The following is a 25,165-nucleotide window of genomic DNA, read 5'->3' on the forward strand; positions in this document are numbered from 1 at the left end:
GATTTTGATTAAGTGCTTAAACCAACAAACCATTAACCATGATATAGTTGCATTTGACCGACATTGAAGGAAAAAAGCTTATCATGCAAGTGCAAGTGCTTCGTCTGACAAACTTGAACACTCTACAAATTTTCCACTTCCTCTTAAAGGTGTTGATGAACATTACACAATAAGTGCAAACAAATCTTAAAGCTAACTTAAAGATAAAGAATATTCTCGTAGCTTAGTATGTATTGTAGAGAATGTCTTCACTACTCGTTACCAAGATAATCCACGCTTAAGACAAGTCAACATCAAAATCTTTTGAAATTTGAGCTAAAGTTACACTGCTTACAAACTATCTTGACACAAATGCATTTCAACCCTGACCCAACCATTTGTCCAATACAATATGTACTCTTATCATAGTTTGGAGCAAAGTTTTTGTTACCAAGAAAGATAAGTACTACAACTATTAAGGATGCTATGTGAAAAAGAGAGGATCAATTAAGGTTACATGAAACACATTTAATGTTTCTCAACTTCTTGCTCGAGAGATGATATTAGAAGAAGAATAAAACATTCAATTAAGTTCAAAGCTACTTGATGACCAGAAAAAAAGAATACAACCACTATATTCTTCAAACCTAAATTTTTAAAAATAAACCATTGCAAGTGCTAAAAGTATACTAAATTTTCTTTGCTCCATAAGTTTGTTTTCAATCTTTAACAAACTAGAAAAGAAGTTAATCTTATAAGAAAGATGGAACCCTCTCTTGAATAAACTTTGTGACACGTTAAGGAATATTTTATTATTTAATACGTAGAAAAAAACTAAAAAGAACAAAATTAAGATATATAAAATTTACAAAAATAAAAATAATTTACGGGGAACAAAAACATTCTAAAACCTAAAAAACTCCTGAAGATTTGAATTTCGTTATCCTCTAACCAAACCTCACACACAGTCCTCTGCTTCGAATATGGCGCTCACTGCTCCTCTAGCTCGCAACGCATTTCCAAAATTCCCAATAATACCCTTTCATGGCGAAACCTTGCCGTCTTCGTCATCTTTTATTGGCTCTCCGCTTACTCTCTCGCCCGCTTCTTCCCTTCGTGGTTCGTCAATATTCATCCTTATTTCTTCAGAGCCATAGATAAATGAACTATTAACCGAAAACTAGCTTATTCGAATGCTTTTGCGGTGTGTTGCAGGGAACCAATCACTCTCGAGAAAGCAGTGCGTGGTTTTTGCGAAGAAGGTTTCGGGGCTGGAGGAGGCAATGAATATCAAAAGGTAACATTATTCCACACCGAGGTGGAGTTATGTTATTGTTTTTGTAGTATTTTAGCGGATTGAATTTGAAAGTATCAGTTCAATATGTAAGGTAATGATCTGGATTAGAGCATGAGAGGGTGCAAAGTTTTTAATTCTTGTTTGGTGTTCTAAGTTTACATTGTTGTTGCGGTAGTGTGTGACGGATTGAGTCTACAGTCGCATCCTGACGTGGTGACTGAAAATTCCAAAATGTTATTTAAAATTTGATTGATTATGTGCATGTTTGAGTGTCGGCTTAATAGGGGTCAGCAACGTGAGTCTCTATAACAGTTTAATTATATTCTATTTATTATAAATGAAATTGAAAATCCTTTTGAAAGCTGGACAACTAAAATAGACATAAAAATTTATTGGAAAAATCAATCCAAATTTGCAAGCATTAATGAAATTAAAAAGTGGAAAGCCAAGATGTATGTTTCTAGATTCTTGGTGAATCCACTATCACAATAAGATGTAAATGAAGAGGTAGGATAATTAAAGTCCACTAAGTCTTATATGTGAAGGAAGTGTTGAACCTTCACTATATATAAAGGGATCATATGAAAAGAGAAGATACAGCGAATTGAGAGAGAGGGGGTTACCACCTTACGTGAGAGAGATTGGTGGTCTAGTAATGGGGTTTCTCATGGTTGTCTAGAAAACTTGTAATGTGTTGAAGTATAATGAAATTTATTTGAGACAGTTCCATGGACATAGGCATTAGATGCCGAGCTGTGTAAATTCATATCTTTCGCTACATTTTTTTGTGTGGTTTTTGTGTCTCGTACCTTTGATCCTCATTATGTGTGAAGGGGAGATTTTTCCCCAACACTAACATAATGTGTTAAATAAAGTCTAAGTTTCCAAGGAACTAAAGGTGAAATTATGCGTACCAAAAGCCATAAGCAATAGGTAACACAACCCAGCTGAACTCAGTGTCATCATAGATATTCATTGAATTCTTTGTTTAATTTTAAACAATCTTCTCATTCTTTAAGCATTCTGTCTGATTCTTAGCATCATGGTGGCTAAATGATGCTTCTGTAATTTCTCATTTCTGTCTATTGTCGCTTTCTCAACACAACCAAAATAGCTACACTTTTAATTGTCTGGACACAAAACTTGGGAGAAACACATGGTTACAAAAATAACAAAATAATGTTGGTTGTGGAAGTTCCAATTCTATATCATTCTCTGCCGGATAACTTTTTTATCCTACCGATGAATAGAATCAACCCACCTTCTGTTGGTTGGGTTGAGTTTAAACCTATGGGTTTTGCTGTTTAGCCCAAGCTAATGAACTTCCATTATCTGTTGTGTATGTACTGGATGTTGAGTTATTCCATGGTGTATATTTGGGTAGTTAAATTCTTGAAATAGAACTTCTCCTGTATAGAGGTATTTGATAATCAGAATTTGTATTTTATGTATCGTATGTTGAATTGTAATTACGTGGTATGCTGTACATGAGAAATAAAATTGTTTAGATATCTTTTTTAAAAAAATTTGAGAGATATACATTTTTTCCCTTGTTTTTTTTATCATTTTCTACTTCATGTCTATTAAGTGTTCTATCATTTAGGTCTTAGAATATAAGGGATAGATATCAAATGATCTATTTATCCTTTCCTCCCTTTCTTCTTTGCTAAGCATTATAAAAGTGTTTTTGTTATGAACCTAAGTTTTTGAACTTCTTTACTCTTGCCTGTGCTCTCTGATTACAGTAAAAGGGTTTATTTCTATTTAGAAGTAGAAAAAAAGTTGATACAACTTTACTCTAGATTCTTACTCATTGTTTGGTCATATGAAGAGAGCGTGAACTTCGAGTTGTGACAAAGTTCAAGAAAAGGCCTCCATTAAGGCGGGGGCGAGTATCTCCAGGTCTCCCTGTCCCTGATCATATACTAAGGCCTCCTTATGTTGGTTCAAATATACTTCCAGAAATTGCAAGTGAGCATCAAATTCATGATTCTGAAGGTATAGCTAAAATGAGGGCTGCATGTGAGCTTGCAGCACGTGTCTTAAACCATGCAGGAACTTTGGTTAGGGTAAAGTTTCCTTCTTCAAGCATACTTCCGATGTCATTTATTTATCTTGTGTTTGCTTTCTCTTGCAAGATAGTGGTCATTGTTAATTAATTATTCTCTTATATTTGAGCTTTTTTAGACAAATTTCTTTGTATGGTACCTTTACCATGTGTTAGCATTCACTTTATTAGATTTGATGAGGGTCATTGGCTGTGGTTTTTCTTCTTACACATAGACACTAGTGCTGATCATCATAAGTACTTTTTTCTCCTTGTGTTGCAATTGATATCCAATTAATCATAGCTTTTGGTTAATAGGGATAGTTGGCTAGTTAGTGTGAAAGAGGAATGGGTGAATTTGGTGGCATATGTTTTGGTTAACTTGGTGGTAGGTCATGGGTGGAAAATGGTGACTAGCAGTTTAAAGATGATGGAAGTTTGAATGGTGGTCAGTGTAGAATGACTACTATTACTACAAATTTAACCTGCTTTAGGCAAGTGAATCATTCATCATGAAAATGAGTTTTCAGAGATCTCTTCAAGGGTTATTTTGTAAACCAATTAATTCTTGTAAACTGATAAGTATTTCAGAGATCCACATTTTGTTTCATTTTTCTATTTATAGTAGAATGAAGAAGTTTTGGAGCTTGGGATTCTGGTTAAGTCAAAATTGAGATTATAGTTGGGATTTTGAGGGCTCACAACATCGCAAATCTTGGGATTGTAATACAAATCACAGATCCTACTCCTACATAAATATGAGATATGTACTTATACAAATAATATAAATAATTAAACAGATTAAAGGACACGGTCACACTTGAAAATACTTAATCAAACTTATGTTCATCATAAACCATAGGAAAAAAAGCATGTTAACCAAGTCATAACTCATGAGTGACAAACAAAATTTAAATACCCAATTACTTATGTCTAAGTAGCCTAAACAAAATACAAAATTATCAAATACCAACTACCTAGTCCAAGACAAAGAACACCTAGATGGCTAAGCCTAAACTTAAACATATGATATAAATCTTTCAAATTCAAACCAAAACTCAAGGGATCTTCATTAGCTCCATCTCCTTCACGAAGCACATCAATAAGAACATCCTCCTCCTCTAGAGGTGGGATTGCAAAAAGATCATCATCTTGCTCTCCACTTTGGGTTTGACCTTCAACCAAGTGTTCATCATCTCCATTTTGAATTTGGAGAATTATTTAAGCCTACATTTTAATTGTCTCCTTCAACATTTTTCATAATCCCCTAATCATCGGATGGAATATCATCAAGTTACTCAAGTGATCTTCCTCTACATTCTTCTCAACTAATTTTTAATTAACTGATAATGCAAAAGTCCAACATCCCAAGATTTTAATTTGTGTTTAAAAACAACCTACCAAGTATAAAACATGACGTACTTTGTTTGTTAGACGATAGTTTTATAAAAACAACAAATTATGTAAGACGTAAGTGTTTTGTCTGACAGACAATATAACATTGTGCAGTCTATTCTTAAGTTTGATAAAGCACACATAAGAACAAATGAAACACGTACTAAACATCAGACAATCCGCATAGACTAAGCTAACCTCGTAGTTCAATAAATATCCATATGCTTATTATATGTTTGCAGAGAATGTCCGTATGTCAAAGAGATTTGTTCAAGATTAATTATAAAACAAATATTGAAGATCACTTGCGACACGAGCTAAAGCTGTTTTCTTCATCAACCTCCTAACACAAAGAGCCTTTCAACTTTGACTCAGCTATTTGCCCTGTATGTATGCACTTAACCATGATTTGGTGCAAAAGGCTTTGCTATCCAGGGTGATAAGCATTGTTAGTTATCAAAGATGATGCAAAGAAAAAGGAGCACAAATCAAAGCTGCATTAAACACAACAATCACATTAAAGCTTGTCAGATGCAAAGCGAACATGTATAGAAGCTAAAGTTGTTCAATGACTATAAACGACCTCTTAAGGCTACCTTCTTCGAAAGTCTATTTAAATCTTTCCATCCAGAAGAAAAGTAAGAGTTAGGGAGATACTATGCCAAATCGTTGCTCAAATTAAGAGCACTCCTCTAAGTTAAAAGAGAAGAGGTTGAACCATACCAAAATGGTGATTAGATGATAGAGCACACCTCACTGCTTCGTAGAAGGATTCTCAAACTCAAAATAGAAACACTTTTAAAGTACTAGGATCCAAAAGAACGTCATGGAAAACACTGAGAGTGTGTTTCCAACTACCTAGGAGAGAGAGCTTGTCCATTGTATACGTCGAAGGACGCTACACTTCTAGAGAGCAAGATGATCTGTACTAGGAGAGAAAGTTTGAATTGTGTATTTGTTTGAGAGACGCTATAACTCTCCAATAGTCAGACAATATGATCAAGTGATCATCCAAGCATTCAATCCTTATATGTTAGCCAGGAGTGGCTAAAGAACATAGAATACTCATTAAGCCAAGAGTAGCCTGGGAAAGAATACTTCTTAACGAGGTCAACCAAGAGTGATTGCGATCCGAAAGAATACTCATTAAGTCAGGAGTGGTTGGAGTTAAGAATACTCAGTGTTAGCTAAAGAGTGGCTCGAGGAAAGAATACTCAACGGGTTAGCCAAAAGTGTCTACGAGCTCAAAGAATACTCAATTGTGGTAGGAGTGACTTGTGTCAAGAATACTTATGGGATTAGCTAGGAGTGGCTACGAGCCCAAAGAATACTCTAGTGTACTTTTGCAGCATTAGTCTGCCTAGTTGAACTTGATTAGTGGGTCAAGAATTGGATGTAGTCTGTGCGACATACAAATCAATATAAATTATTGTTTACATGTCTTTCCTCCTTATTTCCTTACACTACATGTTATTATCATCGCACTAACCCAAGAAGGATAGTTATTGCGAGAGTACTTTCAAAACATATATTTGTCAAAGGTTTTTTTCTTATGTTATTTTAAAATCTGCACACAGGAACATGGTTAGACGCAAAAACTATGATCTAATCACTTTGTTAAAGTAAACATGAAAACATATTGGTCAATTGATTCAGTTGAGTTACGAAGTCTATGATGTGACCATTTGGATTGAAAGGGCTTAAAATGAAATAAGTTTTTAAATATGTTCGTCTGATAACATTTGTTTTAAGATATGAGGAAACTCGTTTATGTTTTATTAGATGGAACATGTTGAACAATGTTTATGAAAATGTCTTTTTAAATCAATATTTTTCAACAAATCATCTTAGGTCAAACTTGTATTAGGTATGTCTATTAGACAAAATAATAACAAGTTTGATCAATAGTTAGAGTCAATAAGAATTTATGACAAATGATTTAGAGAAGTTAGCAAGTTACATTTGATAAGATACATCAAATGAAAGAGTTATAGTTTGATTGCTTCACGAACTAAATCATCGTTTGAATATTGTCAGTTAGACGATATTTGTGAAAAGTTTTCAAAATTAATTAAATCACAATTCAACCATCCCTTCTTGGGATTTCCTTGTTTTTCACATTAACCATGACATAATCAAAATATCATTTAGAGTTTCTTATTTCAAATAATTTGTTTTCTTTGTACGGATCTAATAAATACTGTTATAGTTATAGGAATATGGAGTAAATCCTCTATAGTCAAGAATATTTATCATTTGGAACATTTTTATCCCTGTATCATATTATTAGAAGATATCAAATACCTTTTATTAATTTGTGTTGGTTTCGTTTTCTCAATAGACATAAAGCATCCATAGTTTGAGCTTAGTGTCTCTCTTTCCTATAGTTTAACGTGGTATCTAGAACCTTTTTCAAAACCGTGTTGGCCTTGTTGAAGTGGATTGTTTTAGTGCCACTTTCAGGGACCAATATTTTCTCCAATGAACACATAGTTGGGATCATGTTGCATTGTGAACCATCCGAATCATCTAAATGCCAATGTGAACCATCCATTCATGCTCATTTGCTCTCTCATTCAAGCCACAACTAACGACAAACTAACTTGCACCCTTGCCTCCTCCCCTGTGCACCCCTAAACCTATCGTGGTGGCTTTGTCAGAGTTTGTTTGGTGTTTCGATCTATTTTTCCTTTATTATTTTATTACTTTTTTTTCCAGATTTCAAGAAAAAAATGTCTTTTCACATCACTTGTGTTCCTTCGTATTCCTCAAAAAATAAGCACAAAGACACATACTTTGTGTATAGGGGAACATATTGCCTTTGCATCACAAAGTAATAACTTTGGACACCTTTACTCTGGTAATTCTAAAAACCATCCGAAATGAGAACATTGCTACTACATTGGACATTCCATTGATAGGTGTTGGAACCTACATGGGAAACCCTCTCTCTCATCCAATATAGCCCCAAACATTTACTATTGAGTCACCTGTTGGTCCTGCACTACCAGTTGATCTACCTTGTATGACTTCAACTACATATGAAGACTTTATGAAATTATGTGAGGCACGCCAATCTAATAGTAATGCTGTTTTGGTGGCACACACTAGTAATTTGCCTTCTTGTCACTCTCAATCTCCTTTTGGTCCTTAGGTCATTAACTCTAGTGCAACCGATCATATATTTGTATCATTCACTTTTCCCTTCCTTTACTACTACCATTTTGTCATTTATAACTACTGCCAATGGTTCACAAGCACAAGCTTTGGCATTGATACTACCTAACCCTTTCATACTTATTGTTGATTTTGTTCTTTATGTCACTAACTGCCCTTTTAATATATTGTTTGTCACCTAAATGACCCAATCCCATGTTATTATTTTCACTTTCACCACATATAATGTTAACTTATAAGATTAGATATTAAGCAGGACGATTGTTGTCGCATGTGCGTCACGTGACCTTTACTATCTCTCTCCATCACCATCAGTATGTGCATCAATGATCTCCTCTTTGATGATTCATGTGCAATAGGACATCTCGGGTTGACAAAAGGATGGTGTCAATCTTTCTTGGTAGTCTTAATGAGTGCTCCTTTTTCTTTAGTTCTTTTTGATTTTTGGGGTCCTTCTTATACTATTACACTTTTTGGTTTTTTAATTTTTCTTAACTTTATTGATAATTATTCTAAATGTACTTGGATTTGGTTGATGTAGAATCGACCATAATTGTTTTCTATATTTCAAACTTTTTAAAATGAAATCAAAACCCAATTTGGTATATCCATACATGCTTTTTGTCATGACAATGCCCATAAATATTTGTCTCACCAATTCCAACCGTTAATGGCATTCAATGGTATTCTTCTTCAAATTTTGTGTACTCATACCCCTTAACAAAATGGAGTAGTTGAATGCAAAGACATCTTATTGGAACTATTTGGGCACATTTTGTAGTTATCTTCCTCACCATTTTTTGGGGGAGGTTGTCCTAACAACATATTATTTCATTAATCGGATGCCCTTAATGATTCCACTTTGTTCTTTTTCAACATTCCCATTTATATAGTCTTTCTCCATGTATTTTTGGTACCACATGTTTTGTACATTACATCCTGCATGGTCAAGATAAACTTCCTCTTGGGTCTATAAAACGTGTCTTTGTGGGATATAGTTATTCTAAAAGTGGGTATTGATGTTTCTCTCTAGATCTTAATCAGTATTGTGTCTATTAATGTCTATTGCTTTGATTCTATTCTATATTATACACCTATTCCTTATAATGACGACATATGTAGTCACTTTTCTATCACTATCAGTCTTCCTTCGTCACAACCATATGACTCTACCGTAACTTGGGATGCTTCTTTAACATCCCTTCATATCAACATCGTTCACGACCTATTGAAATTCCATGGGACCTATCTTCAACAAATAATGATATAGTGGAGGCCATGCCTAATCCTTCCCCGACACTATCTCCTGTATTGAATCTAGTCTTCTCTACAAATGATTGGCCTATTGATTCCAAAAGGTTGATTTCTATTGTAACCTTTCTTTCCACTATACTAACCTCAATTATCATCGACTTTCTACCATACACTATATTTGTTTGTCCTCGTTATCTTCTATTCCTGTCTAATTCTCTAAATGAAGCTTTATCTCATCCAGAGTGATGGAAAACGATAAATTATGGGAGTGTGCCCTTCAAAGTAGTGGTACTTGGGAGCTATTTCCTTTTCCAGCCACAAATTAATTGGTGTTAGTGGTTGTACAAATTGTATTGACCCTTTTTCTCTTATTCCAAAAACTACATCTATTTGATTTCTCTTTTGCATTGTAGCTATTCACCACTCAACTTTGTTTCATCTTGACATCAAGAATACATTTCTACATGATGATCTTGATGAGGAAGTATACATGGAGCAATCTCCTTGATTTTTTGCTTAGGGGGGAGTTGTATGATCTGGTATGTCGTTTATGTAGGTTCCTACATGGCCTCAAGTAATCACCCTATGCATGGTTTGGGCATTTTTGGATTGTCATCCAACAATTTGGAATGATAAAAATTGATGTTGATCATTCTTTGTTTTATTGTGGTTCTTTCGAAGGATGTATCAATCTCATTGTATATGTCAATGACACTATTATCTTCGACAATAATAAGGAGAGTATTGTCGAACTAAAACTATATCTTGCTCAAAAGTTCCAGACCAATGATCTTGGACACTTAGGTATTTTCCTTGATATAGAAAAGGCCCAGTCCAAGGGTAATTTGATCATATTTCAACGAAAATAGGCTTTGGAAACTTTAGAAGAAACATGGATGTTAAATTCTATGTCCGTGAACACACCAATGGATTCGAGTGTTAAACCCTTACTTGACCAAAGAGAACTATATTTTGATCCTGAGATACTGAAGGTTTAGTTGGTATTAAATTATCTCATTGGAGCTCGACCTGACATCGCCTTTGCAGTGAATATAGTAAGTTAATTTTTATGCTCTCTTGGTCAAGACCACTAGGATGCGGTCGTATGAATCTTGAAGTGTATTAAGAATGCTCTTGGAAAAGGCGTCATTTATGAAGATAAGGGAAATACTCAAACTATTGAGTATTTTGATGTTGACTAGGTAGAGTCACCAAGCAATAGATGCTCCACTTCAAGATACGATGATCTTGTTGGAGGTAATTTAATATTGTGGAAGAACAAGAAACAAAATATTGTGGCTAGATTAAGTGCAAGAGCCGAATACAGGGCCATGACATTTGTCACTTGTGAGCTCATATGGTTAAAACCAACTCCTTAAAGAGCTTAAATTTGAAGATAATTCCTAAATGCATCTTATATGTGACAACCAAGGTGAAGTAGCAATGACCTTACATGCTACAAACTTGGGAAATTGACAGTACATTTACTTCGTTTGTTGAGGGAAGTAAGAAGACTTTGGACTCCTTTTATCACTAAGATGCACCATTACCTTATATGCACCAGAAACAATGTGAGAAGTTTGGTCAATTAAAGAACAATTTTTGATGGTGAATGTTTATAGCTTATTTAAAACTATAATAGTTGGACCTTTATGTCCACAACATTCTTGAAATTTTATTTATAGTCCAACATTTTACATTTTGGGTTTGGTAATTGGTACGATCATCTATTTTGAACAGCTATCTAACTTAATGTTGGTTTAAATTGTCAGCCTTCCATAACAACTAATGAGATTGATAAAGAAGTACACCAGATGATAATTGATGCTGGTGCTTATCCCTCACCCCTTGGCTATGGTGGATTTCCGAAAAGTGTGTGTACATCTGTTAATGAGTGCATGTGCCATGGAATACCTGACTCTCGGCAGTTACAGGTTTTGCAAGCCTATATTATTATTATTATTTCTAACTTTACCTTTTGCATTCATTCTTCTCATAACTAATGACAATGGTCTCTTTTTTGCAGAATGGTGATATTATTAACATTGATGTGACAGTCTACCTGGATGTATGTTTCTCTCTTTCTAAAATTTTATTTAGGTGTAAGTATAGGAGTTATGTCTGTTATTGATACAATTATTTGGAGCTGTATTACAAATTACAGCTTCATCCTCCCATAGTGGATATTTGGAGCAAAGAGATTCCTCTCTTGCTTGGGAGAGCTCTGCTCTCTGGAAACTTGCTTTCCTTTCTCTCAATTTTTTAATTTTCACTATCTGATTGCAAGTGCCTCTGATACACGTTGTATCATTAGTGCTTTTCCTGAGAGAAGCTTGCCCATTAACGTATGAGTACAAGAATGACACTGCATCGTCTTGACATTGTTGAATCTGATTTGTTGAGATAGCCATTTGGCGTTCTGCAGCAACCATTTGCCCCAAGTTTCCAGGTTTCAGCCTTGAGGACAAGGCTAATTCTGTTGGGCAGGGAATTGATATCCCACTCAGGTCCATAGTTGTAAACCTAAGAATAAAAAGTAGGATTGATTGTTTAGTGGCTCTGTTTAGGTGTATTTCTGTTTCAGTAGAGAAGGAGTATTTGGAGAATGGTTGATTCTATTAGAGGGGAGTGGGGTTGGTCTTTTCCCTTTGGGAAAATGTTGAGATCATCCTGGGGGATCCATTAGTGGATGTTGAGTGAGGAGAAAATATTTTGTTGAGTTGCCACGAGATATTGTGGTTATATAGTGTTTTACTCTAAGATACTAGAAATCATTGTAATCATTACTCTTGGGGGTAGAGTTCTCTATATATATGTCCTCTTGTATTGATTTACGTTGAATCAGTTCAATAAAGATCTTTTTCCTCTCATAGCACCCTTTTCAAGTGTGGATATTTGGAGCATACAGATTCCTCTCTTGCCAGAGAGAGCTCTGCTCTCTGGAAACTTGGCTTTCTTTCTCTCAATTCTGTTATTTTCATTTTTTGATTGCAGGTACCCCTAATACGCATGTATCATTGTTAGTTTAATTTACACCTTTGTTTATAATGTGGTTAAAAAGCCAAGTAGAAACTGAGGGAGTAGGAATTTCTTACCATGTTTCTTTAAAAGATTATGTGCATGTCATTCGTGATTGTAATTTCTCATGATATTTTAGGCTGTCATTAAATTTTATTTTGTGAAATTATTTTATAATGTTCAGTACAGTTGTTTCCGTTTTTATGTCAAACAGATTAGCTGTGGTCTATTTTATTGGATTTTGGATGTGGGTTACCTATATTGTTTCTATGATGTTTACTGCTTTTAGTGTTAATGATTAATGTAATTAATGCCCTTATATGATTAAATGAAATTAATACCCTTCTATATGCTATAGGGATATCATGGAGACACATCAAAGACATTTTTTTGTGGGGAAGTCAGTGATGAACTGAAAAATCTTGTCAAGGTAAATAATTATCAGTTGATTAAGGGAGAAAATAAACTTCGCTGTATGATTGATTTGATTGTGATAGTATAGGCAACACTCTGTTGACCAAATATCACTTTCTTAATCTGTTTGATATTTTCATCAACAGAATTTTACTCATTAAGCAATTTCAGTTAATTTATTTAGATTTTTCGTTGAGTAGATCCTTTATCTGTTGGAAGGTAACTGAAGAGTGTTTGGAGAAAGGAATAGCTGCATGCAAGGATGGCGCTCTTTTTAGGAGAATTGGAAAGAAAATCAGGTAAATTATTTATTGCATCATACTGGAAAAAAGCACCTACAGGCATGAGGTGAAAAAATTTGAAGGTAGTAAGCAATAATTATGGAATTACTTTTCTTAATAGAAAAAGGAAACAATACATTGATATTTAATGGAAAAATGAAATCCTAATAAAAGGAAATAAATCTCCTGGAATAAAGGAAATAAATCTCCAGACATAAAGACTCTGAATTTGGAGCAAATCTACCAAAAAAACTCCTAATCCCAATCCCAATCCCTTAGTTTTAGGGATTTCTTACAAACAAATCTATATTTATTATCCAATCAATCTGTATTTATTGTAGAGTAAGTGTGCGATGTTTACACCCATATTTAAACACCCCCTCCCCTTCTCAGGATGGGGAACAAATGTTCTTCATTCCGAGCTTGGTTATAAGATTATGGAAGTATGAGGTATTCAGTCACTTTTGTCAGCATATCAACCACCTGTTGCTTGGACGGAATGTATGACATGCATACTAAAACTTCTATTTTTTCCTTAACGAAGTGTCTATCTATTTGTATATGTTTTGTTTTATCATGCTGAATGGGATGATGCGCAATGTCTATTGCTGACTTATTATCACAGTAGAGTTTCATGGGTTCCTCCAAATAAATCTTCAAGTCATCTAAGATAATTTTTAGCCATAATAACTCACATAGCCCTTGTGCCATGGACCTGAATTCTGATTTAGTGGATGATCTTGCCACCAAATTCTGTTTTTTGCTTCTCCATGTCATTAGGTTCCCACCTAGGAAAGTACAGTATCCATTTATTGATCTTCTATCAACAAGAAAACCTATACCTGCATAATCTGCGTTAGTGTAGGCTTCAAGAGATAGTCTCCCATTTCTTTTAAATAGTATTCTCTTTCGAGGGCTGCCCTTCAAAAGTAATGTAGAATTCTATAAGTAGCTTGAAGATGAGGTTCCTTTGGTTCATTTCATGCATAATCTAACTTGACACTCACTGAATGAGCAATGTCTAGCCATGTGTGAGACAAATAGATTAATTGTCAACCCAATATCTGATACATATTTTTGTCTACTGCTAGTTCCTCCTCAGCCTTACATAACTTGTGATTACAATCGATTAGAGTTGACATTGGTCTGCATCCTATTTTCCCAGTTTCTACTAGCAAATCACCCATTTTTTTCATCATTTCCAATCACTATAGTTTATCAACATAAACTAGAAGTACTGTTACCCCCTCTTTTCGTTGACTTTGTTTGTAGTCAAATCCCTTCATAAATTTTGTGAATCTTCCAAACCAAGCTCTAGGGGACTGTTCCAGTCCTGAAAGAGCCTTTCGTAGTGTGCACACTTTATTTGTTCTGTCTCTCTCAAACCCAGGTGGAATATTCATGTAGATTTCTTCTTATAGATCTGCATGGAGCAAAAGCAGTTTTAACATCATATCATATTGTTAAAGTTTCCAATCAAAGTGGGCAGATAAGGACAAAAGAATCCTTACAATATCCCTCAGTGACCAACCTCACTTTGTACCTTTCAATGGACCCATCAGCCTTATATTTTACTGTCAATATTCTTTTGCAATGAACAATATTCTTCTCTTTGTGTTTGTCAACAATTTCCCGAGTACTGTTCTTTTCCCATGAATCCATCTCCGCTTTCATGGCATCTGTCCATTCTTTCTTTGTCAAAGCTTTAGTAACAATGTTAGAGAGAACAACAAAATTCAAAATAACAATGAACCATAGTCGATAATCTATTCCGAGAAACATAATTTGATAAAGGATAGAGAGATTGTTTTGTACAGCTTCTAGTACCTCTTCTAATGGCTATTGACAGATCAGGGTCATTTGGAGAGCTGAGAGTGGTTCAACTGTCTTTAGTTTTAGGTTCAAAACTTGGATTGCATTCATGGACTTGCAACATATTTGGAATGCTCTTTACTTGTTTATACATCGCTGAATCTTGGAAAAATTATAGGTACTCTTGGGGTTGAATCTCTAACTGTTCCAGTATTTTCTGGTTGCAGTTTAGTAGCATCATTGATGGTATCAATTTTAGTTTCTAATTCTGCCCCAAAATTAATTTGCTCAGTTGTAGGTTCACTTTTGGAGGCTTCAGTTGGAGCATATGACAAAACAAAGGGTTCAAGGTGGTCATCACAATCTTTTGTTTCAATTGAAGGTGACATCAATGGAGATATACAAGCCTCACAATGCACTTTTGAGGTATCTAGATTTTTAAAACAAAAAGTGATGGATGTCCTAAGCGATAGTGGTATAAGCAAAGGGTGTCTTTATTTGATACACCGAGTAGAGACATGGGTTGGTCAGCTTTTGATTGTTGACACGGTTCTAGGGAGTAAAGTTCATTTCTTTCCTTAGCATGTCCAATCCTCCTCCCTGAGAACTGCTCCTCCTGTAAAACACACAAAGATGGGGAAAACATTGCAAAGCAATTGAGGTCATACGTAGTTTTTTGATGGAGATTAAGTTTTGGGACATGTAGAACATTTTTAAGAATAAGTTTGGAAGATAAATTAGATACCACCATATCCTGCAACTTTTACTAAAGAGCCATGGGCAACAATAATTTTTCTAGTGCTTGGAGATGGGCTATAAGAATGAAAGAGTTGAGGTAAGTATGTCATATGATCCATAGCTCTTGAATCCACAATCCAAGAGTTAGCACTATATGAGACACTCATACAAGAAACATTATCTGAGAAAGTAGTACATTCAAAGGGTTTCTCAATTGTTCCCAGTAGGTCTTTTAGTCTTTTTATCTCCTCAATATTGAATCCTCCCTTTGTTGATTTTGGATCAGACATCACGGAGATGCAAAACAACAACTGGCTGTCTAATGGGTGATTTTCCAAAGAAGAGAAAACAACAATAAAGGCTGTTACAATGAAATTGCAGTAATTAAGGTTGCACCCTATTGAAGACAAAATGGCAATGAAGGCTGCAAGTGATAAAAACAGATACTAGGGCTCCTGGAAAAACCTAGAGCTTTGATACCGTGTGGATAAATGTGTAGGCTGTAAGCAGTAGTCATGGAATTACTTTTCTTTATGTAAAAAAGAAACAATACATTGGTATTTAATGGAAAAACGAAATCATAATTAAAGGAAATAAATCTTCTGAAATGAAGGAAGTAAATCTCAGGATATATAAAGACTCTAAATTAAATATACCAATTAAACTCCTAATCCCAATCCTTTAATTTTAGGGATTTTTTACAAACAAATCTATATTTACTATCCAATCAATCCATATTTAATGTACAATAAATGTGCAATATTTACACCCATATATATGATAATCAAAATCATGAGTCAACTCGCAAACTCATAAGGGTTTATATTCCTACACCATTGAAATGGCTTAACTCATTTGCAAACTCATTTTTGAGTAAGCTCGAGCAAACTTGCTCAAACTTATCGAGAATGTTGAGTCTCCTACAAAACTTTGACATTTAAGCATATGGTCTGGGACATGTACAAAAACAATTTCCCTTAGTATTAAAGACGGGGAGTGAATTGAAGTATCACCAATTTTCACACATACGTGCACACACCCTTTTGAGTTTTCTACTTTCATTTGAGTTAAAGTTGTTAATTACGCATTTTCTTATTTGTAGTTTCTGAATACAATTATTGTGTATTAATTGATGATTCAATCTTCAATATATATTTTTTTAAGCATTTTCTTTTCTTTTGAAACATTTCTCAGTGAGCATGCTGAAAAATATGGCTTCGGTGTAGTGGAGCGTTTTGTTGGACATGGTGTTGGAAGAGTGTTCCATTCAGAACCAATTATCATACACAATCGTAAGTGACCAATTAACTTGCATAATTTCTTCATAGTCTTGATTTCCAATAAGAATGACTGGCTAAAATAACTCTGCATTAAACTACATATTTATTTCTTGGTTGGCTAAAATATGTAAAAATTCTTTTTATATTCCCTAATTTTTTTTAAAATGCTTTTAATAGGTCAAGTTTTATTTTAGTTCACCAATTTAAAAGTATTTTTTTAAGTCTCAAATTAAAAAAAAAGTGAATTAACATTTCTAGTTCTATATTGAATGTGACACTTTTGTTTCATTAGGATAGAAAATTAAAAAAGAAATTGATCCATAACATCTATGTCAAACTTTTTATATTGTATAAATATGTTTGAGTGACTAACAATATGTTTTCTAACAGTTCTTTAGATAAATTGTTGTTGTAAATAGCATAATATTAGGATAAAAATATTCTCAATATCTCCATGGTAGTTAGGAAAAAATATCTTCAGAATCTTCATATTAATCTTAGCATATTTTTATTTCCTTATTTTAAAGGATTTGATTATTACAAATAGAGACTATGGGAATGTAATTGGTATGATTGTTATCAATAAAATAATTCTTTATTTCCTTACATAGTTGAAGTATTTACAAATAATATGATAAATTTGATCATGGTTTTAAACCCTTAAATCTAACGAAGCAAAAGGAAACATTGTATTCATACGTTCTAGTTATGACCAGTATACCTTAATCTCAAAATAAAAACATAAGTCAAAACTCTATTCATGAGAAAGAGAAGAATATTTCTAATATTGTTAAAGTTGTTTTCTCAAATTAAACACATGTTTGTAACGACAACAAATTTCATTAATGTTAACCTTGAAAATGAAAATGAATTAGTTCAAACATGGAAGACTTAAAAACCCACTTTTAAACTGGGGAACTACAAAAATATTTTTAATATGGAGGACTAAAAAACTTACTTTTAAAAGTAGTAAAAAAAATTAAAAACTGTATTTAAATGTTATGAAAAATCGAACCAAACTAGGAAGTATGGTTTATTTTGGAAAACCAAATCTGTTTTTCCCTCCAAATCAAATTGATATTTTTGGCAAATTTGTTCATCATCAGTTTAAAACCCAAATCAGTTTGAACCAGTTTTGAACTGGTTTTAGACTGTTTTTGGTTCAAAACCAGTTTTAAATTTATTTCTAAACCTGCATTTTGAACCTTTTTCTTTCTTGTGAATCCAAATTTAAATCTGGTTGAAGAAAATGTCTTAGGTTTAAAAACCACGTTACATTATTTGGATTTTTAAAATATGATTTGGTTTTGATACTTTAATTAGATTTTTTGTGTGACCCTTGTTTTTCATTGTAACTCAGTTGCTTTCTTGTCCAAAATAATAATGTTAAAATTTGAAATGTCTTTCATTTTAACTCTGCACAATAGCTGAGCATTCATCCAAAACTAATTAACTTTTATGTTCTTTGAAAGAGCTGAAATGTTGATTAATCAGTGATTGGTTGTGTTTAATATTAACTTCATTTTTTACCTGTTTATGATTGATTACAGTGGAAGTAGGTTGTGATTTAAAATACTTGGTATAGGCAATCAAATTCACCTATTGGATGGGGCTAACTTACCTGTCATCCTTACTAAGAATTATGTGAGGAATTGTTCGTACAATATGTTACATATTAAAACCTTCCATGTGCCTTTGGTCCTTGCTACAATGCTACCCTCAGAAGACATTTAATTTTAAAAGTGTTGGCCAGAGAATTGTCCACATTTCAAGCTTACAAAGTGAATACGGGTGTCATAAAAACCATTTATGCAACTTCACACAACATAGACCTGCCCTTCACTGTTCCCTCTTGTTTTCCTTGATACTATTTGTCCTAACAGATTTTTAATTTTATGCCATTTCTTTACAGGAAATGAAAAGCGAGGTCGCATGGTTGAAGGTGAAACCTTTACAATTGGTAAGTGAATTCTTAATTGTGCCAAGAATCTGAGGTGATAACAGTTAGAGTAGCAATTTTAGTAGTTTGTCAAGTAATTATAACCAAATTAGTTAGCTGACATCTACTCACTACTATTTAACTAACTCTAAATAGTTAGCATGGGTATGATGTAAGGCACTTCTCACTTTTGATAGACAATTGTGATTCTCCTTCTTTGTATTTCTTCAATATCATGAAAGTCTCAAGGTTCTTTCTATTTTAGATCTTTGTGCAATTTGAGATTCTTAGATCTCATTAGTACCTAGTATCCTGTGTTCTATTAGCTGCCGTTTCAACTGGTATTAGTAGTCTTGTTCCTTTGGCACGCTTCTTTCAGCCATGGTAGAATTTACCTGATCTCAAGCAGCTTTATGTGAGGTAGAAGAAAGATTGGAAAGTTGCCTTTATGAGAAAATCAAAACAAAGATGGTGGAACTCGCAGGTATGATGTAAAAGACATTGCATGATTCACTGAATGAGGCATTAACTTAATTGGTGTAGCAAAATCATGACGATCGAGAAAGGCATCACAATTTGGAGGATGATCAGGATCATCTCATCAAGATTTTGGTTCTAGTGTGCATCGTTATCAATCCCGTGCTCCTTATGCTTGTGGTACCAGGTTGGCTAGAACCGATTTCCCTAGATTTAATGGTGAAAATGTAAATAAGTGGATTCATTAGTGCAAAATGTATTTCACAATTGACCTAACTCTTGAGGAATTCAAAGTGCGGTTAGCAGTGGTGCATTTTGAAGGCAATGCAATGCAATGACATCATGCATTTGCAAAATCTATAAAAAACGATAATTGGCCGACTTGGACTGCATATGCTAAATTGTAAAAGACGGATTTGGGAAGGTTTGTGAAGATCCCATGGTTGAATTGATGAATTTGAGGCAATATTCTATTCTTACCATATATCATGAAGAACTTGATGCCATAATCTATCAATATGGATCTACTAACAGATTATGTTCTTAGCTATTTTTTTAGGTGTTGGAGATCCCACATCGACTAGAGATTAGAGCCTTTCATTGTATATAAGTGGGTGCAAACCTCAACCCTATGAGCCGGTTTTATGGGGTTGAGTTAGGCTTAAAGTCCACGCACGAGTTGGTAGTCTCGGCGTGAGGGGGGTGTGTTGGAGATCCCACATCGACTAGAGATTAGAGCCTTTCATTGTATATAAGTGGGTGCAAACCTCAATCCTATGAGCCGGTTTTATGGGGTTGAGTTAGGTTTAAAGTCCACTTCGTAACATTAGGCAATTAAAGAATGATATCCAAATGTTAGTGAGAACGTTCCTACTGCTATAATGATGGTATTTTCACATGGCAAACTTTATGAATCAGCAAATCAAAGTGGTGGTATAGCTAAGCCTAATCCTCTAAAGGGTAATTCTAAACCCTTACTATCCAACAAACCTGTTTATACTATGGAATCACAGGTGGATTCCCAAAAGGGGGAAGGTGAGCAGAAATTTAATACCTGCTTATATGAATGAAAGAAAGGTTAAGGGCCTATGCTGTGTTTGTGATTAACCCTTCACACATGAGCATAGCTTAATTCACAAGAAAATTGAGTTTCACATGGTGGAAGTGGAAGATGATTAGTAGGATGAAGAGACATTACAACCAGAGAGACTTGTAAGAGAAACATTGTGACTTTGGAGAACCACACCTCCGTTACTGCACTCACTGGAATCATAGGTATTGGAGATCCCACACTGACTACCGTCACTACAGACCTCACTTTATAAACTAAGCTAGTTTAGTAGAGTTGAGTTAAGTTTAAAGTCCATTTTCTATTAGTAGGTGTTAGATATTATGAGATATTATTAGATTTTTTTACTTATGTAATGGGTTTAACCCATATTTTTTTTGTATGTTTTTCTCTATATAAACATAACCCTATATCTCCAATATACACAAGGGAATTTATCCTATTTTTTCTTTTTCTTTATTTTAATATGATACATCCATGATACATTAATAAAAGATTATATATGAATATAAAATATGCAGATTTTACCCATGAACAAAGTTTAAAGGCTAAATAAATGGGTAGGGAGAGGAAGAATAAAGTGAAGAGGTCCTGTATTTTTGTTTTGGAAGGAGTACATAACTCAACCAGAGAGGATATGGCATGTTTGCTATTTGTTTCATGAATTTAACATTTTTAATTTAAAATATTAAATTTTTTATTTAAAAGAATAGAAAATGACTTAAGCTTTATTGGAGTCTGCTCCCTTATAATAATCAAGTCCGTATCCTGTATTAATTTTGAGGTCCAAAAAATTGGATACTTTCTAAGATATGTATCTGGGTGTATCGGTGTCGAACCTGGGTACTACACCGTTATATTAGTCATTTTGAAGTATCCAGCTTCATAGATTACATCACATATTATTTTGTGGCATGTCTGGAATATTAGGAGTAATTGGTACGGTAGGTGGTCATCCTGTCATAATCTATGTAATAATTTCAATTGAGTCATTGTTTTGGAATAAGACATATGAGGGAAATTTCCCTTGATAGAAAGAAGTAGTAGGAACGTGTTTGGTTTTAAGAAATGCTTTTGTTTCCTTTTTCTATTTTCACTAGGAATAAAAACGTGAAAAGTTTCCACTCAGTCATTCCTTTTTCTGTCTACCTGTGGGTGCTATAGCATTTTGTTGAGATTCATGGTAATAAAAAATGCTACATCATAATTTAGAATTAAAATTGTCCTTGTATAAGGTTGTGATGCCTTTATAGTTCATATCCGCCACCTTCCGTTCCAGAATGTATCACAGATCTTGAAATTCCATTATGAAAACTAAGCCAATGCAGATGCGATGACAATTGTGTTTGCGCTAAGCTTCCTTATTATTATATGTGACCTTCTCATCTGTACATCTTGTGTTCAAATGAAAATAAAATCATTTGTCATTTATTTTATTTTCATGCTGATTCTGGATTTCTGTGGTTTGCTTTGCATTCTTTCTTTTTTTTTCCAATTGTTAATACGTTAGTATTTGTTAGTTGGGGAATTCAAACCTAGAACCTGTCCCTTCCTCCATTCACTTTTACCATTAAACCAACCTTATATCTTCGGTTTTCTCTGTATTGATCAAGCTGGGTGTTTAGTTTAGTCTTGAAAGTTTTTGATCCCTTATGAACTCTACTTAAATTTCAGAGCCGATTCTTTCTATGGGAAGCATTGATTCTATTACATGGCCAGACAACTGGACAACGTTAACAGCTGATGGCAGTCCAGCTGCACAGTTCGAGCATACGATTTTGATAACTAAGACTGGAGCCGAAATTTTGACTACATGTTGATACGGTAATTGTGCTTTTGATTTGCATTCACCATGTTATGTAATGTGAGTAGAGTTTGTGTCTAGATTGTAAATATGTGCCTTGAAATCAATTTACTTCTGGAAGATTATGCTCAGGCAACTAAAAATTGCCTTGCAAAGCTGCAATATCAAATTCTCTAGTGCATAAGTTTTCTTCTATGATGGCACCAGTTTAGAGACACACATTAAGTACGAAGTTGTGACACGATGCATTCAGAGTTCTCTCTTTCTCAGATAACTGTTCGCTACCAACTGTTTAATTTTATGTTTGGAAGTTATCGGAAAGAGTTTAGCTGAGTTTTCATATGAAGTGGTGGACATTATCCATGGGACTACTTGATAAATCTGTTGTGATTGCTTCTTCCTACATCTCCATATGTTCTTTTGCCACTCACAAACAAAACCTGAAAATATCTTTTTATCCTTCTTGTGTCATCCTCATAGATTTATGAAATCTAGAAGTAATTTAAAAAATTATATATATTCTGGATTACATAATCTAGAAGCTAATATCAGATTTGGGAATAGCTTATGGATTATGTAATCCAGAATATATTTTTAAAAAATGGTATTCTGGATTACATACTCTGGAAATAGCTTCCAAATTATGTAATCTGTAATATATTTTAAAAAAATGATATTTTGGATTATATAATCTGAAAGTCTTTTCTGGATTTGAGAGTAGTTTCCGGACTATATAATCCAAATTACATAATTTGGAAACTACTCTTAAATTTAGAAAATATTTTCCGATTATACAATGTAGAAACTAATCATGCATCTGAACAAAGGCTTCATGATTACATAATCGAAAAACTAATTACGAATCTGAAAAAAAGACTTATGGATTACGTAATTCAGAATATTACAAAAAAAAGGTCTTTTTGGAATACACAAATTTATGAAGGTGAGAGAAGATGACATGTTAGTGCAGAAAGAAACAGTCATCTGTTGTATTCTAGATGTGGAATCACGAGTTAAATTTCAGATTCATATATGGAGAAACTTAGATTTAGCAAAAGCTCAATCAAATTTGTTACAAAATGGACTTTAAGCCTAACTCAACCCCATAAAATCGGTTCAATGAGATGAGGTTTGCACCCACTTATATACTATGAAAGGCTCTAATCTCTAGTCGATGTGGGATCTCCAACACACCCCCGTCACGCCGAGACTGCCAACTCGTGCGTGGGATTATATATTTTGGGTGGTCCAATAGCGGCCCGATAGCGGGTGGCACGATAGGCCCAACACAAACACTCGCTAGGATAGGCTCGAAATGGCTCTGATACCAATCCAGAAGACTCCCCCTGAGCAACAAAATCGGGAGGTTGCTCCATATAAATTTCTTCCTGTAAATCCCCATTAAGAAAAGCATTTTTAACATCCAGTTGATAAAGAGGCCATTGTTGAAGAGCAGCCATAGCTATGAATAAGCGAACAGAGGCCATCTTTGCTACTAGAGAAAAAGTATCACCATAGTCTAAACCAAAAATTTGGGTATAACCCTTAGCCACAAGACGAGCTTTGAGACGATCAATAGTACCATCAGGACCAACTTTGATAGCAAAAATCCACCTGCAACCAACAACAGATTTCCTAGATGGTAAAGGAACAAGTTCCCAAGTTCCATTATTCTGAAGCGCATTCATTTCATCAAGCATGGCCTGACGCCAACCAGGATGGGCTAAGGCATCACCTACAGATTTTGGAATGGATACAGAAGAAATAGACGAAAGGCAGGTATAAAAGGGTTGAGATAGTCTATGGTAACTCAAAGCAGTATAATGTGGAGAGGGATTACGAGTAGAACGTATACCTTTACGGATAGCAATAGGAAGATCAGGTTCAACAGTCGGAGGTTCAACTATAGGAGCCGGAGGGGGATGAGGTGTTGGCACCAGAATAGAGTCTGCTGATGGACAATGAGACGGTTGACGACGACTATACACCTGAAGAGTTGGCGGCGGTGGTGAATTGTTAGGTGCACTAGGCACAACAAGAGGAATATTAACTTGATTAGATGAAGAAATTGAAGGAGAAGGACAAGACTTAAAGTAAAGGGAAGATTCACTGAAGGTGACATCTGCTGAAATAAAATAACGGTTTAAAGACGGTGAGTATCATTGGTGTATAATAATTTTGCTTGTTCCCAAACTTCTGAACATGTTTCATAGGTACGAAAAATTTGTTTTAAAGATGAGTGAATGGTCGATTTGATAACAATGCATAATTGAGCATCAATTTTCGACCAACGAACAACCTCATTTTCAGCAAGAGTAGGATGAGTAAGATGATCAACATAACCTTGACTCTTAAGCCATAATTTAATATCTGATGCCCAAGTGTCATAATTGGTTCCATCCAATTTGTCAATGGAAAGATGAACATTGACGTAATTAGTATAAATAGATGAATCCAGCATAATGACGGAAGAAGAAGCCATAGTGGCAGCGGAAGCGGAAGAAGCCATAAAAGATAAGGACAAATCCAGTCACCGGTTAATTGGCGGGAGCAACAAAGATGAAGGCTCCGACAGCGATTCCGGCGAGATTCCGGCGGTGTCTCCGGCGAAGTTCCGGTGAAGGTCCGGCGAAGGTCCGGCGAGACAGTGGGGGGGTGGCTGGAAAATTCCAGTGAATAGTGGATTCACCAATAAAAATTGAACCCTAAACCTTAAACTCTAACCTTATGCTCTAGATACCATGTTACAAAGTGGACTTTAAGCCTAACTCAACCCCATAAAACCGGCTCAATGAGATGAGGTTTGCACCCACTTATATACTATGAAAGGCTCTAATCTCTAGTCGATGTGGGATCTCCAACAAAATTAATAAAAAACTATGTTCGTTTTGCCATTCAGTAATAATCTCGAGGCTCAATCCTAAGAAATGTACAGGCTTGCATAAATTATGGTGACTGTTTCTTCCTGCACCTCCATAAATTTTTGAATTTCTAAAAATGTTTCTCTATAATATTCTGGATTATGTAATCCGGAAGTCATTTTTCAAATTAGTAATTAGCTTTCGGATTATATAATCCAAAAACTTTTTTTCCAGATGCATGATTACTTTCTGGATTACATAATCTGGAAGTTTTATTTAGTTTTTGGATTATGTAATCTGGAAGTCTTTTTTCAAATGAGTTT

At 34.5% G+C, this 25,165-nt stretch overlaps 1 protein-coding gene across 2 annotated transcripts; it reads left to right on the forward strand.

The window, feature by feature from the left end:
- Positions 1 to 867: 867 nt before the first annotated feature.
- Positions 868 to 22,250, forward strand: MAP1C (methionine aminopeptidase 1B). Of its 2 annotated transcripts, XR_016519405.1 has the most exons (11): positions 868 to 1,098; positions 1,195 to 1,276; positions 3,108 to 3,345; positions 10,922 to 11,083; positions 11,176 to 11,217; positions 12,526 to 12,597; positions 12,801 to 12,880; positions 14,967 to 15,100; positions 16,607 to 16,704; positions 18,605 to 18,652; positions 21,852 to 22,250. XR_016519405.1 is itself a non-coding variant. In XM_068606252.2 (10 exons), the coding sequence occupies exons 1-10, from the start codon at positions 963 to 965 to the stop codon at positions 21,995 to 21,997; spliced, it is 1,104 nt and encodes a 367-aa protein (XP_068462353.1). In that variant the 5' UTR covers positions 868 to 962; the 3' UTR covers positions 21,998 to 22,250. The 2 variants fall into 2 exon arrangements, 1 of the variants encoding a protein (XP_068462353.1); XM_068606252.2 differs by lacking the exon at positions 14,967 to 15,100.
- The last annotated feature ends 2,915 nt before the right edge of the window (positions 22,251 to 25,165 follow it).

Source organism: Phaseolus vulgaris, chromosome 3, assembly GCF_051622355.1.
Source record: "Phaseolus vulgaris cultivar YP4 chromosome 3, ASM5162235v1, whole genome shotgun sequence".
NCBI lineage: Eukaryota > Viridiplantae > Streptophyta > Magnoliopsida > Fabales > Fabaceae > Phaseolus > Phaseolus vulgaris.